Genomic DNA, 22,873 nt, shown 5'->3' on the forward strand with positions numbered 1-22,873 from the left:
CACAGCTGTCTTCCGTGTTTGAAAATTCTTGTGAAACTCTTTCTCGCGAGAATTTTGTAGTTTGGTGAAACGTGCAGGAGTGTAGGATTTGTAGTCTTTTGTATCACATGTATATTTTGCAACGATTCACCTGGGGTTTCTCTGAAAAAGAGAGGTTATTCGCAGCCACGGGAACAACGACTATAAGCTATAAATTGTAAAAGTGATATTATATATTTTTAACGGTTCTTGTTGTTTATTTTTATTCTCCCATGGTGACTCATACCTGATAATAATGAGCCAAGAGCCAATTGGGCAACATCACATCAGTTGTTAATGATTGACACTTTTTAAAGCATATAGTGTCTCTGAAAAAGCGCGCAAGGGGGCGGGTTCAATTTAACTTTTTTTGGGCCAATCGGAATCGCAGGCTCCTGATTTAATATTGCTATCCATTCATAAAGTGGTGTGGGCAGTTTTGCAACCGCGTGGGTTTGGAGCGTTTTATAACCCTCGCTTTGACAGTGGAACCCATCCACAGAAGAGCCAATCACAGGCTCAGAATTTAGATTTCTGTACTGTCTGACCAATCACGTCGCGCCAAAGGGCGCAACTAGCACCCTTCGTTCGTATAGAAAATTGAATGAATGAGAAGCAGCATGTACAATTGACAAACAAATTGGCCAAAGAAAAGAGAGTATGCATTGATAGTCAGAAGTTTTGTCCAATCATTGTTGGAGGTGGGCTAAACGGTAACCTAAAGAGTAGGTGGGGGCGTGATCTCAAACCTGGAAAGACTGTTGAGTTGTGAGAGTGTGATGTTACAACCTCGGTTTCTGTAGGGGTCCTCACGTTGCATTCTGTAAATTATTTTACTTAATTTAATTTTGCAAACTCACATTACTCGCGGAAAGCCGTGCAGTCTTTCGATATGGAGGCCTTGCTTAGTCTTGTCGAAGTGCCACTGTATTGGGTCGGTGCTTTCACCGCGGCCTGGGTGTCGTTGTGGCTAGTGTACAAATTGCTCTTCGGGCTTCGGGTATGGGTTCTGGGCAACGGGCAGCTGATTTCAACGAAGCTTGGAAAATGGGCAGGTGAGTCAATGTGTCTGATGCTATTGAATGTTTATCGAATACATGAATCAAAAGCAGGCTCGCTAGCTTTCTAACTTAATTCGCTGGTGAGACGGAGACGACCGAGCTAGCTATCGTTAACCAGTCGGCTCTTTAAGTCATCTCTACATGGGTTATTCAATTTAAATCAATTCACACAGAATAAGATAGCCGACACTGTTTGTTACCAGCTAGTCAATAATCTTATGTAATGTTTGGGATATAGCAGTAATGGTGGTCGTGTTTAGCCGGCTTGCTAAAACGCGGAAACGCGCTGCTAAATTGGCTAATCTTAACTATCTGACTAGCCGGCGCAATTGGGAGTAAACGTGTTGTATCGCTAGCGCGCTAATAACGACAATAAGCGATTTTGAGAGCAAACTGGCTCTAAGTAACGCAGACAATTTGTGAGCGCTACTGACCCAGTTTGGCATAATTCAAGCAGACCGTCATCACCCAACGGTAATCCTAGTTTTCTGCACTGTCCATGAGGCCAGGTAGCTAGTACTACAGCTGTCGGTCGAGCCACTTGTGACACGCGTATGTTCAATGAAATGCATGATGCAGGCTACGACGTGACCGATCCTGTAGGTAGGGCTTTCGATTGCACAGAAACGGATTCAAGTGCGGGGAATATTCGTATTCAAAATTTGGGCTATCTGAACGTCGTCATGTTCCAGGCTGGAAGCACAGGCGGCGGTATCCCACGTCCTGTAGGGATTTACTTGGCCTACTTTGACCCAGTTATACAGCCCCCCTCATCTATCAATGAGGGGCGACCATAATCCCGTAGAGGCTAGTTACCAGCCCGTTAATCTGTTAATTTGCAGCAGCCTTGACCCTGGATTGTGACCGCCAAACTCCGCTACGATACCCACGCTAGTATATGCTGTAATTTTGGCTATACGTGCAATTGTAAATACGTCTATTTGGTGTGCTGGCCATTTGATTTGTGTCTCTGTCTTCACAATACATATTATGCCGATGTATATTGGCTAATCATATCCTGGATTTAGTGTTTACTAAAACGAGAAACGTGCGTTTTTCTGGTTTGGACGCGGGTTTGGACATGCGTCATATTGTCTCCAAAATGAGCGAATTTAAGATAACATTACGTTGGTAGGTTAGTGCCTCGTTCGTCTGTTTTAGATTTTTACCATTTAAATTAAAATCTGCAAATAGCACGTGTGTGGGAGACCTCTGATTTTCTTGCGCGAAACGCATGCCTCTTGTAAGGTAGGTGTCTTAAAGAAAAATCCGGTTATGTTGGTTTCTGTGCCGAAGGCAGAAATGCACTTGCTTGCAGTCGTTCAGTTATGGCGTAATCTGATTTCTTATTACGAGGTGTACCTTACACGCAAGATACTAATCAGCCCACAGCCCAGTACAAACCAGGCTACTCATGAATATCGATTTTTATCTCAAGTGGACCACGTGTTTTTGGTGCGGGGTTCGAAACCAGTGACCGACGTGTCAGAATTTCGAAACGAGCCCAGAGCCAAAATTGCGTAATTTTTTTTGTAGTCCCATTGCTGCAATTACGTTTTTCATTAAGTCACGCCCAGAAACCAGCAATCATGTTTAACTTGTCTGAAGTACGTTTCCAGTGAGTGTCCCATTGTGTCATCCTGAAGGAACGGGTGTGGTGGGGGGAGTCGAAGAAACTCGTTTCTTCGCTGAACTTTCTTGCCTCACAGGTTCGACCTGCCGAGGTCATGACACAACACCCACATATTCCCCAGTCGCACATTTTATTAAAAAAGTAGATCACTTTCGTTATCCAAAATGGCACAGGTCGTTTAGCCTAGCTTCAAGGGCGGTGATCGTTTTGCCTGGGATTACGGATAATAGTGGTCTTATAATGGCGTAAACTTTACGGATACGACCATACCCTGTGTATGTAATTGCAGCGGTCAAGGCCACGTTGTGTCAGGAAGACAACACCATTAATAAGAGAACACCTTCACAACTATCATTTCAGTTGATCCAGCTGAATCGAGAGTGGCCGTAAATCATGTTTTTGGTTTACCCTTATGTAGTGACTGGGTGGTAGCAGAGGCACGTACAGGTAAATTAGTGTTTTTAAAAATTAAAAAAACTGCAGAGGTTTTTCTTTGGCTGACTGAAGATGATGGGATTCCGTTTCCCCCTTTTCCCCGCCTTTCCAGTTTTCTAGAGCTCCTGCCTGGACTCTTCCCCCGTCGTTGAATGGGCGGCTTTATTCATTGTGCGAGCTCGTAATTGTGTTCTAGTCCCGAGTCTGTAATGTCGCGCTCATTGCATATCGGAGACCCCTGCTGGTAAACTTGATTACTACACTGATAAAAACAAGAGCGGATTTGTGTTCCCTAGTCTGCCTGTGCTATTGAAAACCCATTACATTTATTTAGCAGACGCTTTTATACAAAGCGACGTACAAAAGTGGATATCATGGCCATTGGACAACTACAAAACGCAGGTTCAATAAGGTACGATACTCATTTCGTATAGCTATTTTTAGCCAAGAACACAGTTCAGTTCACAGTGAACACTATTCTGACCTAATTTATGCCAAGCCAAACTAGGGAGAACAAACTACAATATTAGGACAAATACAAATTACAAAAAAGTGCTGGAATGGGGGTACATGTAACATGAAGACCCATAAAACCGTACTAATTTCTACTAAGAAAAGAAACTGAGGTACAATTGTGTAAAACGCATTGAATTTCCTGATGACGAGTGTTCAGATATGGGAAAACCACGTGGCCGTTCATATGCAGAATGACTCCTCTGCTTCTGCGCTACTCATAAATAACTCGTCTTGAACTGTGATCGATAGTGTGACATTTTTAACCGGTGAAACGGCTTTGACTCACGGCTATGGTATTTGGTTAAATATTGCCGCTACGCAAGCGTTGAAATCACAGTAGCACCGGCATCACGTGCATCTCGCGGCTGTAATGACGCCGGAAGTTGTGAATGAAACGGTAGCTTTCGTAAGCACTAACATTCTAGGCGTGGGGCTCCTCATTGCTGCAGTGAACATTATTTATCCATATCTGAACACTTGCACATTACTGTGCTGTGTTTGAGCACGTGCATGCAGACTTCTGGACTTGGAGAGAGTTAGAGAGAGTAGGTGACGGGGGTATTTTAGCAAACCGATGTATAACGTCAGGTGAAATGAATGCATGTGCTGGAGAGGTGGAGTCTTGTGCGGAGCTTGGAGAACGCTGCTCATGCCCATGGCACATGTAGAGGCGGGGGCGGGGGCTGGGGGTGGGGGGCCGGGGGGGGGAGGGGTGTTATGTAAGAATGTCAGTGTCTTCTGCTGTAGATATTTATTCCGGCTGGGAGTGGATGTAGTTGGGGTGGGGGAGGTTATTAATGCAAACCTGGAGACATTTTCATTGGGGGAGGAAGATGGGGGGCGGGTTTGACATCGCCCTAACGGTCCCGTTTGGTGGCTGAAGCTCTGAAGCTGGGCATGGAGGGTGTTGGTGAATGGGGCTGAGAGATGGCAGGCCTGGGGTGAGCTGGCTGCAGGCACACACTGCGTATTTATTTATTTACACAAAAAAAGAACGAAATGGAAAAACTAAAACATTGTGAAATGGGCGAATTTTCAGGCTGCCCGCATTTCTGTCAGTGCAAATTTTTGAAAAGTTTCTGCTACGGTTTTGGCTGAAAATGAAATAGATTTTTTTTTTTTTTAAATGGTCAAATCTGGCTGCAGAGACCCTTCTGTGGATCAACAGACAAAACACTGCCCAAGGGATCACTTCTGAGTTTGAGAAAATCAGAGATGTGTCTGTCTGTTGTCCGATTGTGAAAGTCTGTTTTACCGTGTGTTTGTGAATGTGTTTTCCAGTCAGTTGTGAATGGTGGCTTCACAGTGGGGGTGGGTATTTGTGTAGCTGGATGGATGGGGGGGGAAATGCTGGCTTTCACGTGATGGACACCTTGTGTGACATGTGCTGCAGCAGGGGCTGCTGGGTAATTTGCAGCTTTTCATTTCCCGGGCCCACTCCCCCTGTTGTCCTCATTGGATGAGCCTATCTCCGTCCGCCTCCTCATTGGATGAGCCTATCTCCGTCCTCCTCCCCATTGGATGAGCCTATCTGCGTCCTCAATCTCTCGCTCTCCATCGCTGTTGCTCCCTTCGCACAGTCTCCTCCTCCTCCTCCCCCTCCCTCTCGCTGTGCTCGTTCGCTTGCTCGCTCGCCCGTCTCTGCCCCCCCCCCCCTTCTCTCTCCTCTGTCACGATTCTTCCCCTTTATTTATTTATATAGGAAAAAAAGGAAATTTTCTATCTGGGCCCCCCCACCCCCCTGTGAAGGCTCATTTACACCCTGTTGTAACAGACTCCTTCATACATATTACACTTATCTCCTTGTTTGTTTTTTCCTGTTAATTTTTATTCTTTTTTGAAAATGTCCTTTGCAGAGCTGTTGGTCTGGGCTCGCGGTTCTGGTGGTTCGGTTTTGCGGCTGGGTATGTGAGTGTTGCTGGCACCCCTGAGGGGGGGCGGGCTTTGGTCGGTCAGCCCAGGCCGGTGGCAGCCAATGACTGCGCAGAGGCAGTCTGTCCGTCTGACTCGTGTGGACAGACCATCGCCACGCCAACGCAGGCCTTATCGCCTGGGTTACCGCTAGAGTTAAAGTCCAGTCTGTCGCCGGTAAGCTGGGCACGTTAGAGTGTGTGTGTGTGTGTGTGTGCGTGTGTCCTGGGCACCTTGGAACACAATTGCGTGTGTGTCCTGGGCACGCACACACACAGCTGCATAGCTCCTGGTGTCATGAACCCAAACCCACCAGTCAGGTTTGAGTGCTCCTGCTCGGCATGCTGGCTGGGACGTGGTATCTGAGGTAAAAATGGCGTCCGAATGAATGGATGGCTTGTTTGAGTGGGGGAACGCCGCTCCTCGCACGCCCTTCCCAGGGCCTCGCTCTCCCGGTCGCTATCCGAAGCATGTCTGCCATCCCGCTCGGCGAGCCGGCGTGTGTCGCAACCCTTCCGGACGCCGGCCGTTGTGCAACGTGTCTGAGCTGCCCTCCCTGCGTGCTGTCACTCTGCATTCATGCGATGTTGCAACGTGCATTTTTACTGCCCCCCCCCCCCCCCCGTCCAATCATGCGTGCTGTAACCGCTCCATGGATCAGATCACCAACATGCACTACCGGTTCAGCCATCCTCCCTCGGTCACAAAGGCCTTTGTCCTAATATTGTAGCTTTTTTTTCTCCTCCCTAGTTTGGCTTGGCATAAGTTAGGTCAGAATAATGTTCACTGTGTGAACTGCACTGTGTTCTTGGCTATAAATAGCTGTACGAAATGAGTATCGTACCTTGTTGAACCTGCGTTTTGTAGTTGTCCAGTGACCATGAAATGCACTTTTGTACGCAAAGACATGCATGTTAGGTGCGCTCCTGCAGGTGCACTTCACTAAGGCACTTGCCTCAAAACTGGAGTTGGTCCCTGGGCGCTGCACTGTGGCTGCCCACTGCTCCTAGGTAACTAAGGATGGGTCAAATGCAGGACAAATTACCCCACGGGGTTCAATAAAGTAAGGTATATCTTATCTTGGATAAGAGTCTGCTAAATGGATGTAATGTAACGAGGCCCGCGTGCGTTCAGGAGGCCTGTGTCGGGGCCTTTCGCCCGATGGTCTGACGTCCTCGTTCTGTAATCTCCTGGGGGAGGGTGAGCACGGAGTGCCTTTTAGACTTTCGCGTGTCGTGTGGTTTACGGTCAAACTCCACGAGCCGCCCCGGGGGTGACGGTACGCTTGGCGCTGATATGGCCCCGGGTTCTGGTTTAGTCCTCCTTAAACAGCCGGTATTTACTGAGCGTTTCTTTTTCTTTTTTTTTTTTTTTTTTGAGGGTGCCAAAGCTTTAATTTAATTTGTGTATTTAAAAAAACGAGCAGGTTAAAACCTAGTATATGGCTGGACCGGCCGACCAATGGTGTAACTTCATCACTCAGTCAGTCACAGACATTCGCGTTCGTGGGGCTGGCCCCGCTGTTGCGGTCCAGCCAAAAATAAAATAAAAATACAGTCCTGTTCCTACCATAGATGGAAAGCGTGTTTAACGGTGCAAACGTCACGCTGGTCTTGCTGACACCTGTTTCAGGCTCTGAAGCGGGGGTTTCCATCCCGTTCTGATCCTGGGGTTCCCCCCCCCCCGACCCCCAGGCTCAGAGGCACCCAGGGGCCCCCATCATAAGTTGAACCGTGTTTTAATTTATTTTAAAGAAGAAGAAGAAAAAAAAAGAACTTGCATTTGAAATATTTTTCCAAATCTGAATATAGTCATTGCATTTCTGGTCTGGCCAGGGATCTCCTGCAGTACCTTCAAGGACCCCCAGGGGTCCCCAGACCCTCCCCGTTGTGGAACCTGGGCTGTAAAGTGTGTATGTTGAGTGCTGGTCCTGTGTGTGAGGGAGTGTTTGGCTCACCTGCAGCCTCTGGAAGGGCGGAGCTCAGGACTGAAGCATGATGGGTAGGAAGTTCTCATGCGCACGCTGGTGTCATTTACCTGTGGGTCCACCTGACACGGGGACAGGCGTACGCGGTGCCAAAACGGGTTCGGACCGGGACGTTCTGGATTCGACCGCACGCCGGCTGAACAGAGGACTCGGGCTTTTGGTTGTTCCTGCTGATGGTGGGAGATGAGTGGACCGTGTTGAGCGCACGAGCTGGCCTGCGCGTTGAGATGCTGACATGGAGGCCGCGTTGGGGCCTCGTGTGGCGAGGGCGGGGCCAGCGTGGCGAGGGCGGGGCCAGCGTAAGCTTTGCCCTGCTGCTGCCCTCTCTAAGCTCCACTGCCCCTGTGTTGGTGGAGTGGGGCACTGGCAACGGGTGACTTGAATTTAAGTGTGGCGCGATTTAACATTCATTTCTTTGAACGTTACGAACGTGCGAAGCGAAATGGCAGTGAGCGGTGGAGATATGTTAAATTTTCATTCTGTTTATTTACAGTTTTATTTATTCATTGCAATCTGGCTGCGTCTAAAAATGAGCGTTCCGTTTCTGAACAGGCCCTATATGAAGCCAGGGTTTTATTTTTAGCGGGAGTGGGTCCCACAGTATTTAAGGAAGCGTGTTTCTGAGTGGGAAGAGCGAGACCTTTTTCTGACGGGCCCGGACAGCCGGCCAATGGGAAGAGAGCGCCTGGTCACAGGCAGGGTAGCACTGCCTTACATAACACCTCAAACGGCGGAACATTCAAGGACAGGGAGGGGGGGGGGGTGGGGGGCGACGGGGTGCTTTTTCTCCTGCTTGGGGAAGTTAGTCTGAGTAGTGGTGGCGGTGGTGGTGGGAGGGTGGGTGGGGGGTCGGAGGGTTGAGAATTGTACAGGAATAGTTCATCCTGCTTTAATATTAAACCTCGGTGCTCTGAAATGATTTTCCCTCCACACGTAACCAAGGGAGACGGTTCGGAGTGGGGGAAAGTGTGTGTGCCTGCCAGTTTTACCCCCTCCCCCCTCCCCCTCCGTCGCTAGGCAGATGAGCTGACTACTGTCCTGCCCTGCGGACGGGCGTACGGACGGAGAGACGGACGGACGGACGGACCGGAGGATGCGTGGGTTTGTCTGCGGGGGTGGACGAGGCGGGGGCAGCAGGGGGGTGCGGCAGCGGGGGGGGGGGTGTGCGGGCGGAGAGCAGCATCTCGTTGGTATTCCAGCGCTGCGGCAGTCCCAGACGATGCTGCGGAGGCCGGCTGCTATTTTTAATCTCACTGCTGCTTTTTTTAGCTTCGGCAATATTTAGCAGCAGCAGCAGCAGTGTGGAGCGGGGGGCTGGGGGGGGCTCGGGGGGGCTGGGGAGCAGTGGGGATGTCAGCACTCCTTTACCCTCTTATGCGTTATTTTATTCTTTTTATAATTGCTGCACCCCCCCAATACAAGGCAGTGGATTAAATGTGTATATATATTTTTTTATTAATGGGCTGAATGAGAGATGAGGCTCTTTGTTGTCCCCGCCCCCTTTCCACACGCACAGCTTTCTTTGCTGTCGGCTTGTGCGTTCATCTTCACACGAGCCCCCCCCTCTGCCCCCCCCTCACGCGCCTGCTTGCGTAGCTCCTTTCTGTGGGGTCACGTGAGCAGAGTTAACCCTGCGAGTGCTGGCTTGTGCATGCTGCCGCCCGTTTTTCATACAAACAGTGGTGGGGGGAGAAAAGCGCCCCCCCCCCCCAGTACAATTTCACAAGCAGAATGCTTTGGCCCTTTGCATGCTGTCTGTCAGCCAGGCACAGATGAGTTAAAGGTGTCTGATTTTCCTCACATTGGCTGCCATTCTTGTCAGCAGAAAAAAAAATAGATTTTTCATTGAAGCATTTTTTCCCTGGGTAAATTTGGGTAAATGCCTGAAATATGCATTATTGAAAATGGGCTGAGGACTTGTCTTGGTGTTGGTAGACCTTCATAGCCCCTGTAACTGTTTCTGCTGAGGGTCTCCTGTGCTCTGGTTTTGGGGTACCCTTTCTTCCCAGTCCAGTAGGTACCGGTTAGACGCAGGTATAGTTATGAATTTCCTCCTTGCAGCTTTGGTAGAGCCAGTTCTCGGTGTGCCAAAACCTGACCTGAGCCACTGTGGAAGCTGCAAGGGGGAAATTCATAACTATACCTGCGTCTAACGGGGACCTACTGGACTGGGAAGAAAGGGTACCCCAAAACCAGAGCACAGGAGACCTTTCCCAGCGCAAGCCACACGATGTGCATGAGTGTGTGTTTGTGTGTGTATATACACTAGGGAATTTTAAGGTGTAATGTTTCTGTGTATTGGACATGGGTACTCTCTTGGCAGTGTTTGAGGTCACCATGTACCTGTTCCCCACCCAAATAATCCACACCATCTCCAGATAGTCACATTCCTCTTGGGTACTGTTGGTGCCTGCGTGCGTGTGTGGGGGAGCGAGATAATGTGAGTGTGTGTGCGGGTGCGTGCTCGCATGTCCCGTGCTGGGTTCTGCGGGCCAGAACACCGGAATCCTGGAACTCCGGAATCCTGAGAGCCGAGTCTGTCCTCAGCCCCCTGAAGGCTCGCTCTTTGTCCTTTGTTTTGTTTTTGACACCTGTGACAAATCAGCGACACTATCAGTTCCCTAGAAAAGGCCCTGTCACTGTCATTAACGTGTCTGAGACAGATGCGTACGTGCGTGTTCTCCTGTGATTGACAGGTGAGGTCACTGCACTAATGATCAATCAGGGAGGCCATTTCTCCCTTTGTTTTATTTATTCAACAGTAATCAGGAAATAAATGTATCCCCCCCCCCCCCCCAGACCCTACTGTCTGCACCAGAAGCAAAGTGCTTATGACATGCTAACTCACACGCTCGCTCACTCTCTCTCTCACACACACACACACACACACACACACACACACACACACTCCATGCTCACTCACGCGCGCGCACACACTCTTGCACCATTGTGCCCTGTGCCCGGTGATGGGGAGATCTCAGAAGTAAAGCTGATTGGCTGAGGCTCTGTACACGGTTCAGTGTGAAAATGAGGGGCCTCATTACTAATTTAATGGGTGGGGGAGACTTTGAGCAGCCTGGTCAAGTCCTGCTGCCTTATTGCTGTTGCAGTGAAAGGGTTTATGGGGATTGTAGTTTTTAGGGGAGTTTCCCAGCATGAACTGTTGTGTTGGCGGCCGGTCACGCCTGTGCCGAACCACAGGTCTGGAAGCCGGTTCACTGAAGCCCAGCTTCACCTGGAGCTGGAAGCCGGTTCACTGAAGCCCAGCTTCACCTGGAGCTGGAAGCCGGTTCACTGAAGCCCAGCTTCACCTGGAGCTGGAAGCCGGTTCACTGAAGCCCAGCTTCACCTGGAGCTGGAAGCGTTCATGAAGCCCAGCTTCACCTGGGCTGGAAGCGTTTCACTGAAGCCCAGCTTCCCTGGGCTGGAAGCGGTTCACTGAAGCCCAGCTTCACCTGGAGCTGGAAGCCGCTTCACTGAAGCCCAGCTTCACCTGGAGCTGGAAGCCGGTTCACTGAAGCCCAGCTTCACCTGGAGCTGGAAGCCGCTTCACTGAAGCCCAGCTTCACCTAGAGCTGGAAGCTGGTGCACGTCCTGCTGCCTGTGCCCATTGAGAGGGTTTTTTCTTTTTTTTTTTTTTCCCCTCTCTCTCTCTCCTGAAAGAGTTTGATTCTTAAGATGTATAAAAATAACCAGAGAAAACGACTCCTCATCAGGACTCTGTGTGCCCCCCCACCCCCCCCCCCTGCTCCCCTCTCTCTGTTCACCGCTCTCTCCTTTCATTCTCAGCTTTCTATTTTTAGCTTCCCCAGCATCCTTCCTCGACCGCCCCTCCCTCTTTCTCCATCTTATTGTTCGTCATCCCTCTCTCCCTCCCTCCCTCCCTCCCTCCCTCTCTCTTGTATGCACACTGCCCGTATTCATATTAATCTTTAATTACCCCTGAGTTCTGTAGCACCCTAGGTTTTTTTTTTTTTTTAATGATATTTTACAAAAATAAGTGTATGTATATTTTGGTGGGGGGAATTAGCAGATGGGTGATATGGTAGTTTAGAGGGGGGTGGGGGTGGGTCTTTGAGGCCAAAGCAAAAACAAATGCGTTTTCTACCCCCTTGCTCTTGTGTGTGTATGTGATTTTTCTCTGTGCTCTTTCTTTCTCTCCCTCCCTCCCTCTCTTTCGCTCTATTTTTAGTCCTGGGAGAACGGCAAGAAGGTTGATGGGCCGAGGGTTGGGGGTGGGGGGAAGGGGTGCTTAAAATAGTCCCGCTGTCTTGGCAAGGTGAGGCCGAGCAGGTGGCAGGACACTGTCCCGTCCTCGTTTAGCCCCGCCCCCTGCTACCTGCTCCCGTCTCGTTTTGTATTTGCAGTCACAGACAGTTTCTCTATGTCTGTGTCTCCCTGTGTCTGTATCCCTCTGTCTCTGTGTTGGCCGGTCTGTCTCTCTGTGACTGTCTCCCTCTGTTTGTCTCTCTCTCCCTCTGTCTCTCTCCCTCTGATCTGTCTCTCTCCCTCTGTATCTGAGGTCTTATGATGGACACAGAGCTCCTGTCCCCTCATCTACACCCGCATAGCCAGCATGTATGGCGTGTTCTCCTAAGTGCACGCCTGTGGTCATTGTGTATTTTCCAGATCTTGTGTGTAGGTGCCTGTGCTGCTGCCATACTCTCTGTGTAACGTCTAGCCAACTGCTCTGGACTCGTTGTTTGTCATGCTGGCTCGCCCTATAACCTCGCCTGCCTCTCTCTCTCTCTCTCTCTCTCTCTCTCTCTCTCTTTCTCTCTCTCTCTCCCTCTCTCTCGCAGTTGTGACGGGGGCGACGGACGGCATCGGGAAAGCCTACGCGGAAGAGGTAAGGCTCCCGCACTTCTCTACATTTCATTTCCTTCACGGAAATTACAGTGAGTCATCAGGAGAGGGTTCTCCCAGACTGGGGGTTGGGGGGGGGGGGCAGCCGAGGGGGGGGGACGCCAGGGCTTGGAAAGCACTGCTAGCGTAGAGCAGTACACCTTTTCACTTTGTGTGTGTGTGTGCGCATGACGGCATGTGTGTGCGGTACGGAGTGGTGTGTGTGTGGTGTGTGTGTGTGTGTGTGTGTGTACGCATGACAGGGTGTGAGCGTGTGTGTGTATGCATGACAGGGCATGTGTGTGCGGTACGGAGTGGTGAGCGTGTGTGAGCGTGTGTGTGTACGCATGACAGGGCATGCGTGTGCGGTACGGAGTGGTGTGTGTGTGAGCGTGTGTGTGTATGCATGACAGGGCATGCGTGTGCGGTACGGAGTGGTGCGTGTTTGTGTGTGTATGCATGACAGGGCATGCGTGTGCGGTACGGAGTGGTGTGTGTGTACGCATGACAGGGCATGCGTGTGCGGTACGGAGTGGTGTGTGTGAGCGTAAACGTGACCTCTTGACACTCTGGCGCCATGTTTGTAGTCCCTTGATCGCTCATTGAGCTCAGTGTCATACTGTAGCGACCAGCTCTGAGTAAAACCCTCACTTTGAGTTTCATTTCGGCATTTCCTGTCCAGAGTGACTCGTGTAGGTCGGGCTGCATGTTTACAGAAGCTCACTGCTGCCCCTGACAGTTAACCTTGTGCAGATCAGGATTTCTTTTCTTCCAGTACTCTGTACAGCTGTAGCGTAGTGGAATGGTGTGCAGTGTAGAATAGGAGTGGTGTTACAGACAGTTGCAGTGGTACAGTGTGCAGTTTAATCACTTGTGCTGGTGCAGTGTAGCTCTTGTGTTGGTGTAGGTGCAGTGTAGGTCAGTAGTGTTGGTGCAGGGTGCAGTGTGCAGGTCAGTAGTGTTGGTGCAGGGTGCAGGTCAGTAGTGCTGGTCAGTAGTGTCTGTGTAGTGTAGGTCAGTAGTGTTGGTGCAGGGTGCAGGTAGGTCGTTTGGTGCAAGTGCAATGTGCAGGTCAGTAGTGCTGGTCAGTAGTGTCTGTGTAGTGTAGGTCAGTAGTGTTGGTGCAGGGTGCAGCGTAGGTCCGTGTTGGTGCAGAGTGCAATGTGCAGGTCAGTAGTGCTGGTCAGTAGTGTCTGTGCAGTGTAGGTCAGTAGTGTCGGTGCAGGGTGCAGTGTGTCGGTGCAGTGTGTCGGTCAGTAGTGCAGGTCAGTAGGTGCAGGGGTCTTGACGGTGTCTGTCTCTCTCTCTCTCTCTCTAGCTCGCTCGCCGGGGATTTGCCGTGATGCTGATCAGTCGGTCTCAGGAGAAGCTGGACGATGTGGCCAAGTCCCTCGGTGAGTATCCCCCCCACCCCCGCTGCCCCCTCCCCGCAGGACACACCCCCCCGCAGGACACCCCCCTTCTGCTGGGACATATACCCCAAAATACAAGGACAGCTGGGCAGGAAGTGGAAATGATGTAATGGTGTGCGCGTCATACTTCGCCTGTCAGGGAGCTCGGTCGTTTAACACATTTGTTTGATTTAAGCGGGAAGTTGTCTGGCTTGTAAACTTCTGCTTATTTCAGGACGGTGACTGTTTTCCTGATATTAGTCTGACCCTCGTGTTGCCAGGGAAACGGCACCTCTTGCTAATAACCTTTAATTTTGAATGCAAAACGACTAATGAAAATAAGTGAATGCTCATGTGTTAATTTTTGCATGTGACCATGGTATAAATGGGATAACCAAATAATCCTTAGATGTGTGGTTGTATGATTTTAATGCTCATTTACCTTGTCATGGATTAAAATAGTAACTCAGAAATAGCATACATTATTGCATGCATGGTTAGATTAGTATATATTACAATGTCATGATACTCTGTATCGCATGGCTACGCTGCATCTTGCTTGACTTGGGGGCGGAGTCACGGGTGAGGGGTGGAAGTCACGGGGGGCGGAGTCACGGGTGAGGGGTGGAGTCATGGGCGGAGTCACGGGTGAGGGGTGGAGTCATGGGCGGAGTCACAGGAGAGGGGTGGAGTCATGGGCGGAGTCACAGGCGGTTTCACTTGCCTTACTGGGCAGCGCCTCCGTAGCAACGGGCCGTAGGTGGTGAATGTGCCCCCTGTACAGGTTTATCAGCCACATGCCAGTGCTCTCAGGGTACACTGGGGGGGGGGGCGGGGGGGCGCTCGTCACGCTCCCACAGCTGGTCTGCACACTGGCGTAGTCTCATTATTCATTTTCACGGGTTAGCCCCCCCCCCCCGCCTTCTGCAGACGCAAACCCCTTTGATCACTTGATCGTCATGGAAAGATAGTTCTGGAGGGGCAAGCACTTTGTGTGTGTGTGTGTGTGATTGCGTGAGTGTGTGTGTGGGACAGAGTGTACACTGTGTGTGACTGCGTGAGTGTGTGGGGGACAGTGTACACACTTGTGCTCCACTTAACTGCTGAAGTCTGGATGCTGACATCACGGCCCCCCCCCCACCCCGGGAGGTGGCGAGCTCTCCTAAATCTGTCCTTCCCTCTGTCGTTTACCCTATCGGTTTATTCATCCATCCCTTCTGCACCATTCCTCCTCTTCCCTCTCTGCCTCCCCCCCCCCCCCCCCCGTCTGTTTCTCCCCCTCCCTCCTCTCGCCCTGTGTGAATGGGAGAGGGAGCGCGGCATTGTGGGATGGGTCCTGTTCACCAGCCTGCTCGCTGTTCCTCAATGGATCTGGAGAGTCTGCAGGGAAGTGTGTGTGTGTGTGTGTGTGTGTGAGAATGGGAGTCTCCATCTCTGTGCTGTGGCGAAGGGTGTGTGTGTGTGTCTCCATCTCTGTGCTGTGGGTGGAGCTCATCTCCATCCTCGTGCCTGGAGTAGCTGTCCCTTCACCCCTCTGACTCCTGCTAAACCTCGTTCGTCTAATTAAGCATCACCGCTCTCTCTGTTCGGTCAGCGTACCGCACACACTAGTGGACACTACCAATGTTAGCCTGAGACCTTAAGGTGTGTGTGGGGATTTTTAAAATGTATTTTATTTATTTATTTATGTTTTATAGCAACCTTGATTGAACCCCCCCCCCCCCCACCCCCACCTTGCCCAACTCTCACTTGAATTTCATCTCCTGAATGACACCACACAACCCCCAAGCCCCCCCCCCCCCACTTTTTTTTTTTTTTTGTTTTTGCCGGTGCCCGCACGCGGGATCGTTCCTCCTGCCGCCCCATCGGAGGAATTTTCCTCTCGTAACTCAGCGAACGCCTCGGACAGACGAGCCTCTGGACAGTAAATCCTAATTGTGGGGAGAAAGGGAGTGTTCCGGAGTGTTCCCACAGTTTTCTGTTCTGCAGCACCCCCTGCTGCCAGAAACGGGAATTGTCCTCTTGCTTGTGCCTCTGTTATGGTCCGCTTCCATGGGCGATGAGATTTTGAGGGGGGGGGGGCGGCACGACTTCTGTGCCACCAGCTCTGATGTCTCTCTCTAAACGTGCTTGTCCTGATGTCCTCCTGGTTCTCCTGGTTCTTCCCTCAGAGAGCAGATTCAACGTGGAGACCAAGACCATCGCCGTGGACTTCAGCGCCACAGACATCTACCCCAAGATTGAGGCGGGACTGGCGGGCCTGGAGGTTGGGGTGCTGGGTCAGTAAGGGTAGATGAGGCGGGCCTGGAGGTTGGGGTGCTGGGTCAGTAAGGGTAGATGAGGCGGGCCTGGAGGTTGGGGTGCTGGGTCAGTAAGGGTAGATGAGGCGGGACTGGCGGGCCTGGAGGTTGGGGTGCTGGGTCAGTAAGGGTAGATGAGGCGGGCCTGGAGGTTGGGGTGCTGGGTCAGTAAGGGCGTCCCGTGTCCTGTCCCGGGCTGGTTTTATTCGGCACTGTGGTGCTGTAATCACCAGGTCTACGCCCTCCTGGCCTCCTTGCCAGGCTCATGGCCGAATCCTCTGTGCGAGAATGCGCTTGCTTGTTCTGAAACGGTAGAACTGCTGTCGAGCTGATCGCTTCTGTTTTTGGGGAAGGGAGACACTCTGGGAAAATCATTTTTTAGTAGCAGTGATTTCCCGCACCCCTCGTCCTTTTCCAGTAGTTTAGGTGTGGTTATTCGTGTGAGGTCCCCGGTGTTCCTCCGCCAGTAAACCGTTGCCATTTCTTTGACTCTGCTGTCACCTGCTGGCCAATAATGGAAACTGCATCCTTAAAAATAATTTCTTTAAATTTCTGATTCTTGCAATGCAGTTGACCACATCAACTCTTATTTTTAACTGAAATATTTCTTTTCCGTAGTCAACAACGTTGGGATTTCGTACACGTACCCGGAGTTCTTCCTCAACATCCCCGATGTGGACAATGTGAGTCACCGCTGCCTCTGTCATGCGCTGGTTTTATTTGTGTGTGTTGTTCAATGTGACTTTTAGTGTGACGAATAGCAGAACAACTCGGCTAATGACTTTAGGCACATAACTGGTTATAGTTAATGACAAACTTAACCTTTCTAAATGCTGTTAAATCATGTTTTTCCCTCTTCATTTTAGTTTATCAACACCATGATCAATGTCAACATCACTTCAGTTTGCCAGGTCAGTGTTATTTTTGAGTGGATGATGTCACTGGAGTTTGAGTTTGTGCAGTTGTGTGTGGACTGCGTTGGCTGAGTTTGACTGTCTGTGCGCGCAGTTTGTGTGTGTGTGGACTGCGTCTGCTTTTCCTGGGCTGTGCTTTCTCTCTCTCCCTCCTTTCCCATTCCCCCTTTCATCTTCCTTCTCTTCCCTTCCTTGCTTTCTTCTTTTTCCTTCCTCATCTTTCCCCCTCTCCTCCATTTTTCTGGAGCCTTTTCTGTCTCTCGCTGTCCTCTCTCTCTCTCGACTTCCTTCCTGTGTGCGAGTGTGCGTGTGCGTGTAACGTTCCCGTTGCCTGTGTGGCCTGTGCCTTTGTCGTACGTCTGATGTTTCCACCCCTTGCCTTTGTACAGATGACCCGTCTGGTGCTGCCCCGGATGGTGGAGAGGTGAGGTTTACCCCTTTGCACCGTCCTGTTGGGGAGGGTGGGGGTGGGGGGTAAGATTTAGGAGTGGGGGCATGGTATGCAGTGGGAGCTGGAACCGTAGGTTCCTCTGCATCTGGAGTGTTTGGGGAAGTCTCTTCCTCTCCTGCTGGAGTCGCTGTTGGCAGTGCTCCCATTGGCTGAGTTTGCCGCCTTCTGTGGCATAGAGGCGGACCTCTCCTCCTTTACCGAAGGGTCTCTCTCTCTCTCTCTCTCGCTCTCTCCCTCTCGCCTCTCGCCTCTCGCCTCTCGCCTCTCGCCTCTCGCCTCTCGCCTCTCGCCTCTCGCCTCTCGCCTCTCGCCTCTCGCCTCTCGCCTCTCCTCTCGCCTCTCGCCTCCTCGCCTCTCGCCTCTCGCCTCTCGCCTCTCATTGTTGATAAAAATGCGGGTCATTTTGACCCGCGGAACTCGGTTCGTCCCCAGCAGCGGAGCTTCAGTGCTTCGAGTCTGAACGCGCCCGCCACCTCGACAGAGCGCGTTGTCGTTGTTATAGCGACGTGCTTGGCTCGGTGCTGCTCGGCCTGTCGGAGGTTAAATGGAGCGCGCTCAGTCTGTCTGACCCGCCCTGTGGGGGGTTGGGGGGGAGAGGAGTTTCTCTCTCTCTCTCTCTCTCTCTCTCTCTCTCTGAGGCTCCGGATCCGGTGCCGGTGCGAGTCCAGCCCGGGTCTTCCAGCTCTCCCCACAGCACAGGGGCACTGCACGAGGAAGCTGGCTGCCATGGCAACGCACGAGGCGGCCATGAACAGAGCTGTGTGAGTGTGCGTGTGTGTGCGCGTGCTTCGACAGGGTCTGAAACGCACGCGCGCACACAAAAACACACACACGCGCAGACTGTTCATGTTCCGTTTGCTGTGTGTTTTGTTTCAGGTCTATGGGCGTGGTCCTCAACATCTCTTCTGCCAGTGGAATGTACCCAGTTCCCCTGCTGACCATCTACTCCTCCACCAAGGCAAGTCCCTCCCCCTGCCCCTCCCCTCCCCTCACTTGCCCTCTGAGTGGGGTTGGGGGGGGGGCGGGGGCTTACCACCGGGCTTACCGCTATGAGAGACGCTGTGTGTTCAGTGTGTCTGCCTAGCTGGACACCCCCGTGTCTCAGCGCTGGAGCTGTAGCCCACTCTGCTGCGCCGCGGCGCGGTTCGAGCCTCAGAGTCTCCCTGCAGGTCGTGGAGATCTCCCTTCAGACCCCAGACGGATTGAGATTTAAACATTACGCGTTTTGTGAAAACTGTTCTGAAAGCAGGCTTTCAACACTTAATGTAATTCAGGCTTCGCAAAGTGAGCATGCAAGTAGACCCTGGCTCCTCGCTGCGCGTCAGCAGTGCTGCTACGGAGTCGAACCCGCAGCCGCGAGTCCTTGGCTGTAGCGTGTATGTGCGGGCGCGCACTGCTGCCGCCGCTGCGTGTGACTGTGCCGCGCTGTTGCCATGCTAACCTAGCCTTCTTTCCGCAGGCTTTTGTGGACTTCTTTTCCCGCGGACTTAACGCTGAGTACAAGAGCAAAGGAATCATCATTCAGGTGAATACTCTCCCAGCACCTGCCTACAGCTCCTCCCCTGACAGAGACTGTTAATCACGCGGCGAGATGCCGCTCTTGGTTCACTTCCTGTTACTGTAGGAAAGTTCCTGTGATGGTTATTTTTGTGACCTGTCAAGACTTGGAGTGCATTATGGTTTTAGCCAATGTACTACATGGATTTTACCAGCAGGATTTTACCCTGTGCATATTTTTTGGTGCATGATTTTAAGGACTGGAGTTCTTCAAAACGTAAAATTTTTTTGCACGAACACTGCTTGAATACCTCTCCTGAACTGGTTTGATTATTGGTTTGGAGTTGGAAGCGTGATGTTTTATATTGCAGTGTTTGCGGATTCTTTAATTTGGAATGCATAGGACATACTTAAGAAGGATTTCCCTGCTCTCTCTGCTAGAAGTCCTTTAACAACAGTATGTGGGTGGGTTTCATTGTACGCGGTCCTGACATCTTGGTGTTCAAATATGCTTCTTTTCTGCATTCCTCGGCTGGTGGTGTGTTGGAGCCCTCTAGTGGCAGCTGTAAGCATAGCCAGTCCCACTGACCAGTTTACCCTCTCTGCCCTGCCCCAGAGTGTCCTGCCTTTCTTTGTGGCCACCAAGATGACTAAGATCAGGAAGCCCACCCTGGACAAGCCCACCCCCGAGCGCTACGTCGCTGCCGAACTCACCACCGTGGGGCTGGAGAGCCAGACCAACGGGTACTTTCCCCACGCCGTCATGGTGAGCGACCTCTGACCCTGTGCTTGTATCAGCTGTGCGTGTGTGTGTGTGTGTGTGTGCGCGCTATGTGTGCGCATGCAGTGTGTGTGTGTGAGCACTGTGTGTGTGTGAGCGAGCGCTGTGTCAGACGTTTTGTGAGTGAGTGACAGCCCCTCTGTACTGGCTGGCTGTTGGCTCACTACCCGTGTGTGTGTGTGCACTGTGTGCATGCTGTGTGTGTGCGTGCTGTGTCTGGTGTTCTGGCAGTGAGTGACAGCCCCTCTGTACTGGCTGGCTGTCGGCTCACTCCCCCTGTGTGTGTGTGTGTGTGTGTGCGTGTGTGCTGTGAGTGAGTGACAGCCCCTCTGTACTGGCTGGCTGTTGGCTCACTCCCCCTGTGTTTGTGTGTGCGTGTGTGCGTGTGTGCTGTGTGTGTGTGTGTGTGTGTATGTGTGTGCTGTGAGTGAGTTGACAGCCCTTCTGTACTGGCCGGCTGTTGGCTCACTCCCCCTGTGTGCTGTGTGTGCACTGTGTGTGTGTGTGTGTGTGTGTGCTGTGAGTGAGTTGACAGCCCCTCTGTACTGGCTGGCTGTTGGCTCACTCCCCCTGTGTGTGCGTGTGTGTGTGTGTGTGTGTGTGTGTGTGTGTGTGCTGTGAGTGAGTTGACAGCCCCTCTGTACTGGCTGGCTGTTGGCTCACTCCCCCTGTGTGCGTGTGTGCTGTGTGTGTGTGTGTGTGTGTGTGTGTGTGTGTGTGTGTGCTGTGAGTGAGTTGACAGCCCCTCTGTACTGGCTGGCTGTTGGCTCACTCCCCCTGTGTTTGTGTGTGCTGTGTGTGTGTGTGTGTGTGTGTGCTGTGAGTGAGTGACAGCCCCTCTGTACTGGCTGGCTGTTGGCTCACTCCCCCTGTGTTTGTGTGTGCGTGTGTGTGTGTGTGACAGCCCCTCTGTACTGGCTGGCTGTCGGCTCACTACCCCTGTGTGTGCGCTGTGTGTGTGTGTGTGTGTGTGTGTGCTGTGAGTGAGTTGACGGCCCCTCTGTACTGGCTGGCTGTTGGCTCACTCCCCCTGTGCGTTTCAGGGCTGGATCACCGCCGTTCTGGCCCCCAACAGAGTGGTGCTCTACTTCGGCATGAAGATGGGCACGGCTCAGCGCGCTGGCTACCTGAGGAGGAGGAAGCAGCGCTAAGGACCGCCATCCCGCCAGGAGGAACGGGGGCGACCAGGGGGAGGGAGTGAGGGGGGAGGGAGAGGGAGAGGGAGGGAGGGATGGAGAGCGAGGGGAAAGGAGAGATGAACTTGTAGCTCCACCTGCTCCTTTACTTTGACTACCAAGGACCAAAGGCAGTGGTGTCAGAGCTGTTTGGCTAAATCTGTCTACTTGAGGTGTGCGTGCGTCCGTCTGTGTGTGTGTGTGTGTGTGTGTGTGTGTGTGTGTGTGTGTGTGTGTGTGTTGTGTGTGTCAATTTGCTGGGTATGGTAGTGGGCAGAGGAGCAGGTTTTTTTTTTTTTGTTTTTTTTGTTTTGGTGGGTAGTGTTCACCCTGGGAGGTGGGGGGGGGGGGAGCGGGGGGGTGGTTGGTCCTATGAAATGAGGACCATGCCCAGTCAATGACCAATCAGAAATCAGAATGGTCATAAACTGGCAGGGTAACTGTCTAGGGCATCTACGAACTATGAATAATTGCAACTAATTTCTCCTTGGCTTGAATTTCCCGCTTTATATACTGAAGATGCTTGCATACAACTTATCCAGTGGTGAGCTTGTCTGATATGGGTGGCACAGCGTGGAGGGCAAAGCTTGGGTGCTTGCGGGAGAGTTATTTTATTAAATGTATTATGGGTGAGCCTTTCTGACAGTGCGTTGGTCTGATCCAGAGCGAGAACTAAATTTTGCACAATTACAAGAGTCTCACAAATGAATGCTAAACTCAATCACTGCTACCGAAAAAAGGCTGGTTTGTAATTTTTTTTTTTTTTTACGTGCATCTAAAATATTTGTGTGTATGCGTGTGTGTAAAATAATGAACTGCTAAGGGGGTTGACTGGCAAACGCACAACACACTGATATCGGTCTCCAGTCTCCTGCCCGTTTCATCTGCCGCTCCAAAGATTGACTGGTGTGCTTGACGGGGGTTTTTGGTACTGATGCCAGAGATTCTTTACTCTCTCCTCGCAATTTAAACTCACTGTCATTTAAAATCATGTCGTACGTTATGCATATATTGGGGGTGTTGGTCTTGTTAAATGAATAGAGATTCTGGTACAGATGTATTTGATCTTGTACTACTTTGGGTTTTATTTATTAAAATAAATTTTTCTGAACGTGCGTTTGAGCCCTTGAGTTAAAACCTCGAAGGCCTTTAGCTGCTCGGTATCTGGGGCTCAGCAGCCCCTCACAAACTCGTCTTCCTTACCTGTGGGGTTGGGGGGGGTTACTTTTTTAAAGCTGAACCGTGAGAGCTCCCCGCAGATCCCGAAACCCCTGCAGAAGCCGGGCGGGGGGCGGTTCGGCGCCCCGTTCCGTGTACCAGATCTCTAAATGTGTTTATCGGACCAGCGTCCCAGCGTCCCAGCACGGGGGTGGCCCGCGAACCCGTCCCTCCCGCCGCAGTGCATGATGGGCGCTCTGCGCGAGCGCCGCGGAAGGCCTGAGGGACCGGCGTTCGAACGTTCCCGGTCGCGCCGATCTCGGGATGCCTTCGGGTCCCGTGTCCTGGCTGAGGTTGACCCGCCTGTGTGACAAAACTGGCACTCCTTTTGAAATGGTTAATAAAGTAATATTCAGGAAAAAGAAAAACGAAGTCTCCTTTTTTTTTCTTCTTGTGTGCTTGCAGTGAGTCTAGCTTGACTTGTATGGGAATAAATGCAGCAGTGCCCCTAGTGTGCGAGTGGGGAAGACTCAGAGTTCTCCAGGCACGGTCCATCGGCCTATCTGGTTGAAAGTCTTAATGATGCTTATCGAACTGCGCTGGCCGAATTGGTCATCTGGTGTTGATCGTGTGACGTTGGTTGTCCTGACGATGGAGGACTCCAGAGACTCAATGCTAGAGTTTCCGAGGTACTGCATGGCTTCAAAACGTTGTGCAGGAGCGTGGTTCTGGTCTGGGGGTCGTGGAAGGTTTGCTCTGAGCACCCTTACTGCAGAGAAGCCTGGAGGCCCTATTGGATG

General features: G+C 51.6%; 1 protein-coding gene across 1 annotated transcript; it reads left to right on the plus strand.

Annotated features, from left to right (window-relative positions):
* Positions 1-754: 754 nt before the first annotated feature.
* hsd17b12a (hydroxysteroid (17-beta) dehydrogenase 12a) lies at positions 755-22,030 on the plus strand. The gene is made up of 11 exons (XM_064313877.1): positions 755-1,073; positions 12,364-12,410; positions 13,725-13,800; positions 15,969-16,076; positions 16,716-16,780; positions 16,964-17,008; positions 17,401-17,435; positions 18,339-18,420; positions 18,922-18,987; positions 19,576-19,725; positions 20,784-22,030. The coding sequence occupies exons 1-11, from the start codon at positions 911-913 to the stop codon at positions 20,889-20,891; spliced, it is 945 nt and encodes a 314-aa protein (XP_064169947.1). The 5' UTR covers positions 755-910; the 3' UTR covers positions 20,892-22,030.
* The last annotated feature ends 843 nt before the right edge of the window (positions 22,031-22,873 follow it).

The sequence above is a fragment of the Anguilla rostrata genome, chromosome 16 (genome assembly GCF_018555375.3).
Source record: "Anguilla rostrata isolate EN2019 chromosome 16, ASM1855537v3, whole genome shotgun sequence".
NCBI lineage: Eukaryota > Metazoa > Chordata > Actinopteri > Anguilliformes > Anguillidae > Anguilla > Anguilla rostrata.

Coding starts and splice junctions, on each gene's coding strand:
- hsd17b12a (XM_064313877.1), top strand. CDS start 911: ATGGAGGCCTTGCTTAGTCTTGTCGAAGTGCCACTGTATTGGGTCGGT. Junction 16,077..16,715: donor CCTGGAGGTTGGGGTGCTGG/GTCAGTAAGGGT, acceptor TCTTTTCCGTAG/TCAACAACGTTGGGATTTCG. Junction 18,421..18,921: donor CCATCTACTCCTCCACCAAG/GCAAGTCCCTCC, acceptor TTCTTTCCGCAG/GCTTTTGTGGACTTCTTTTC.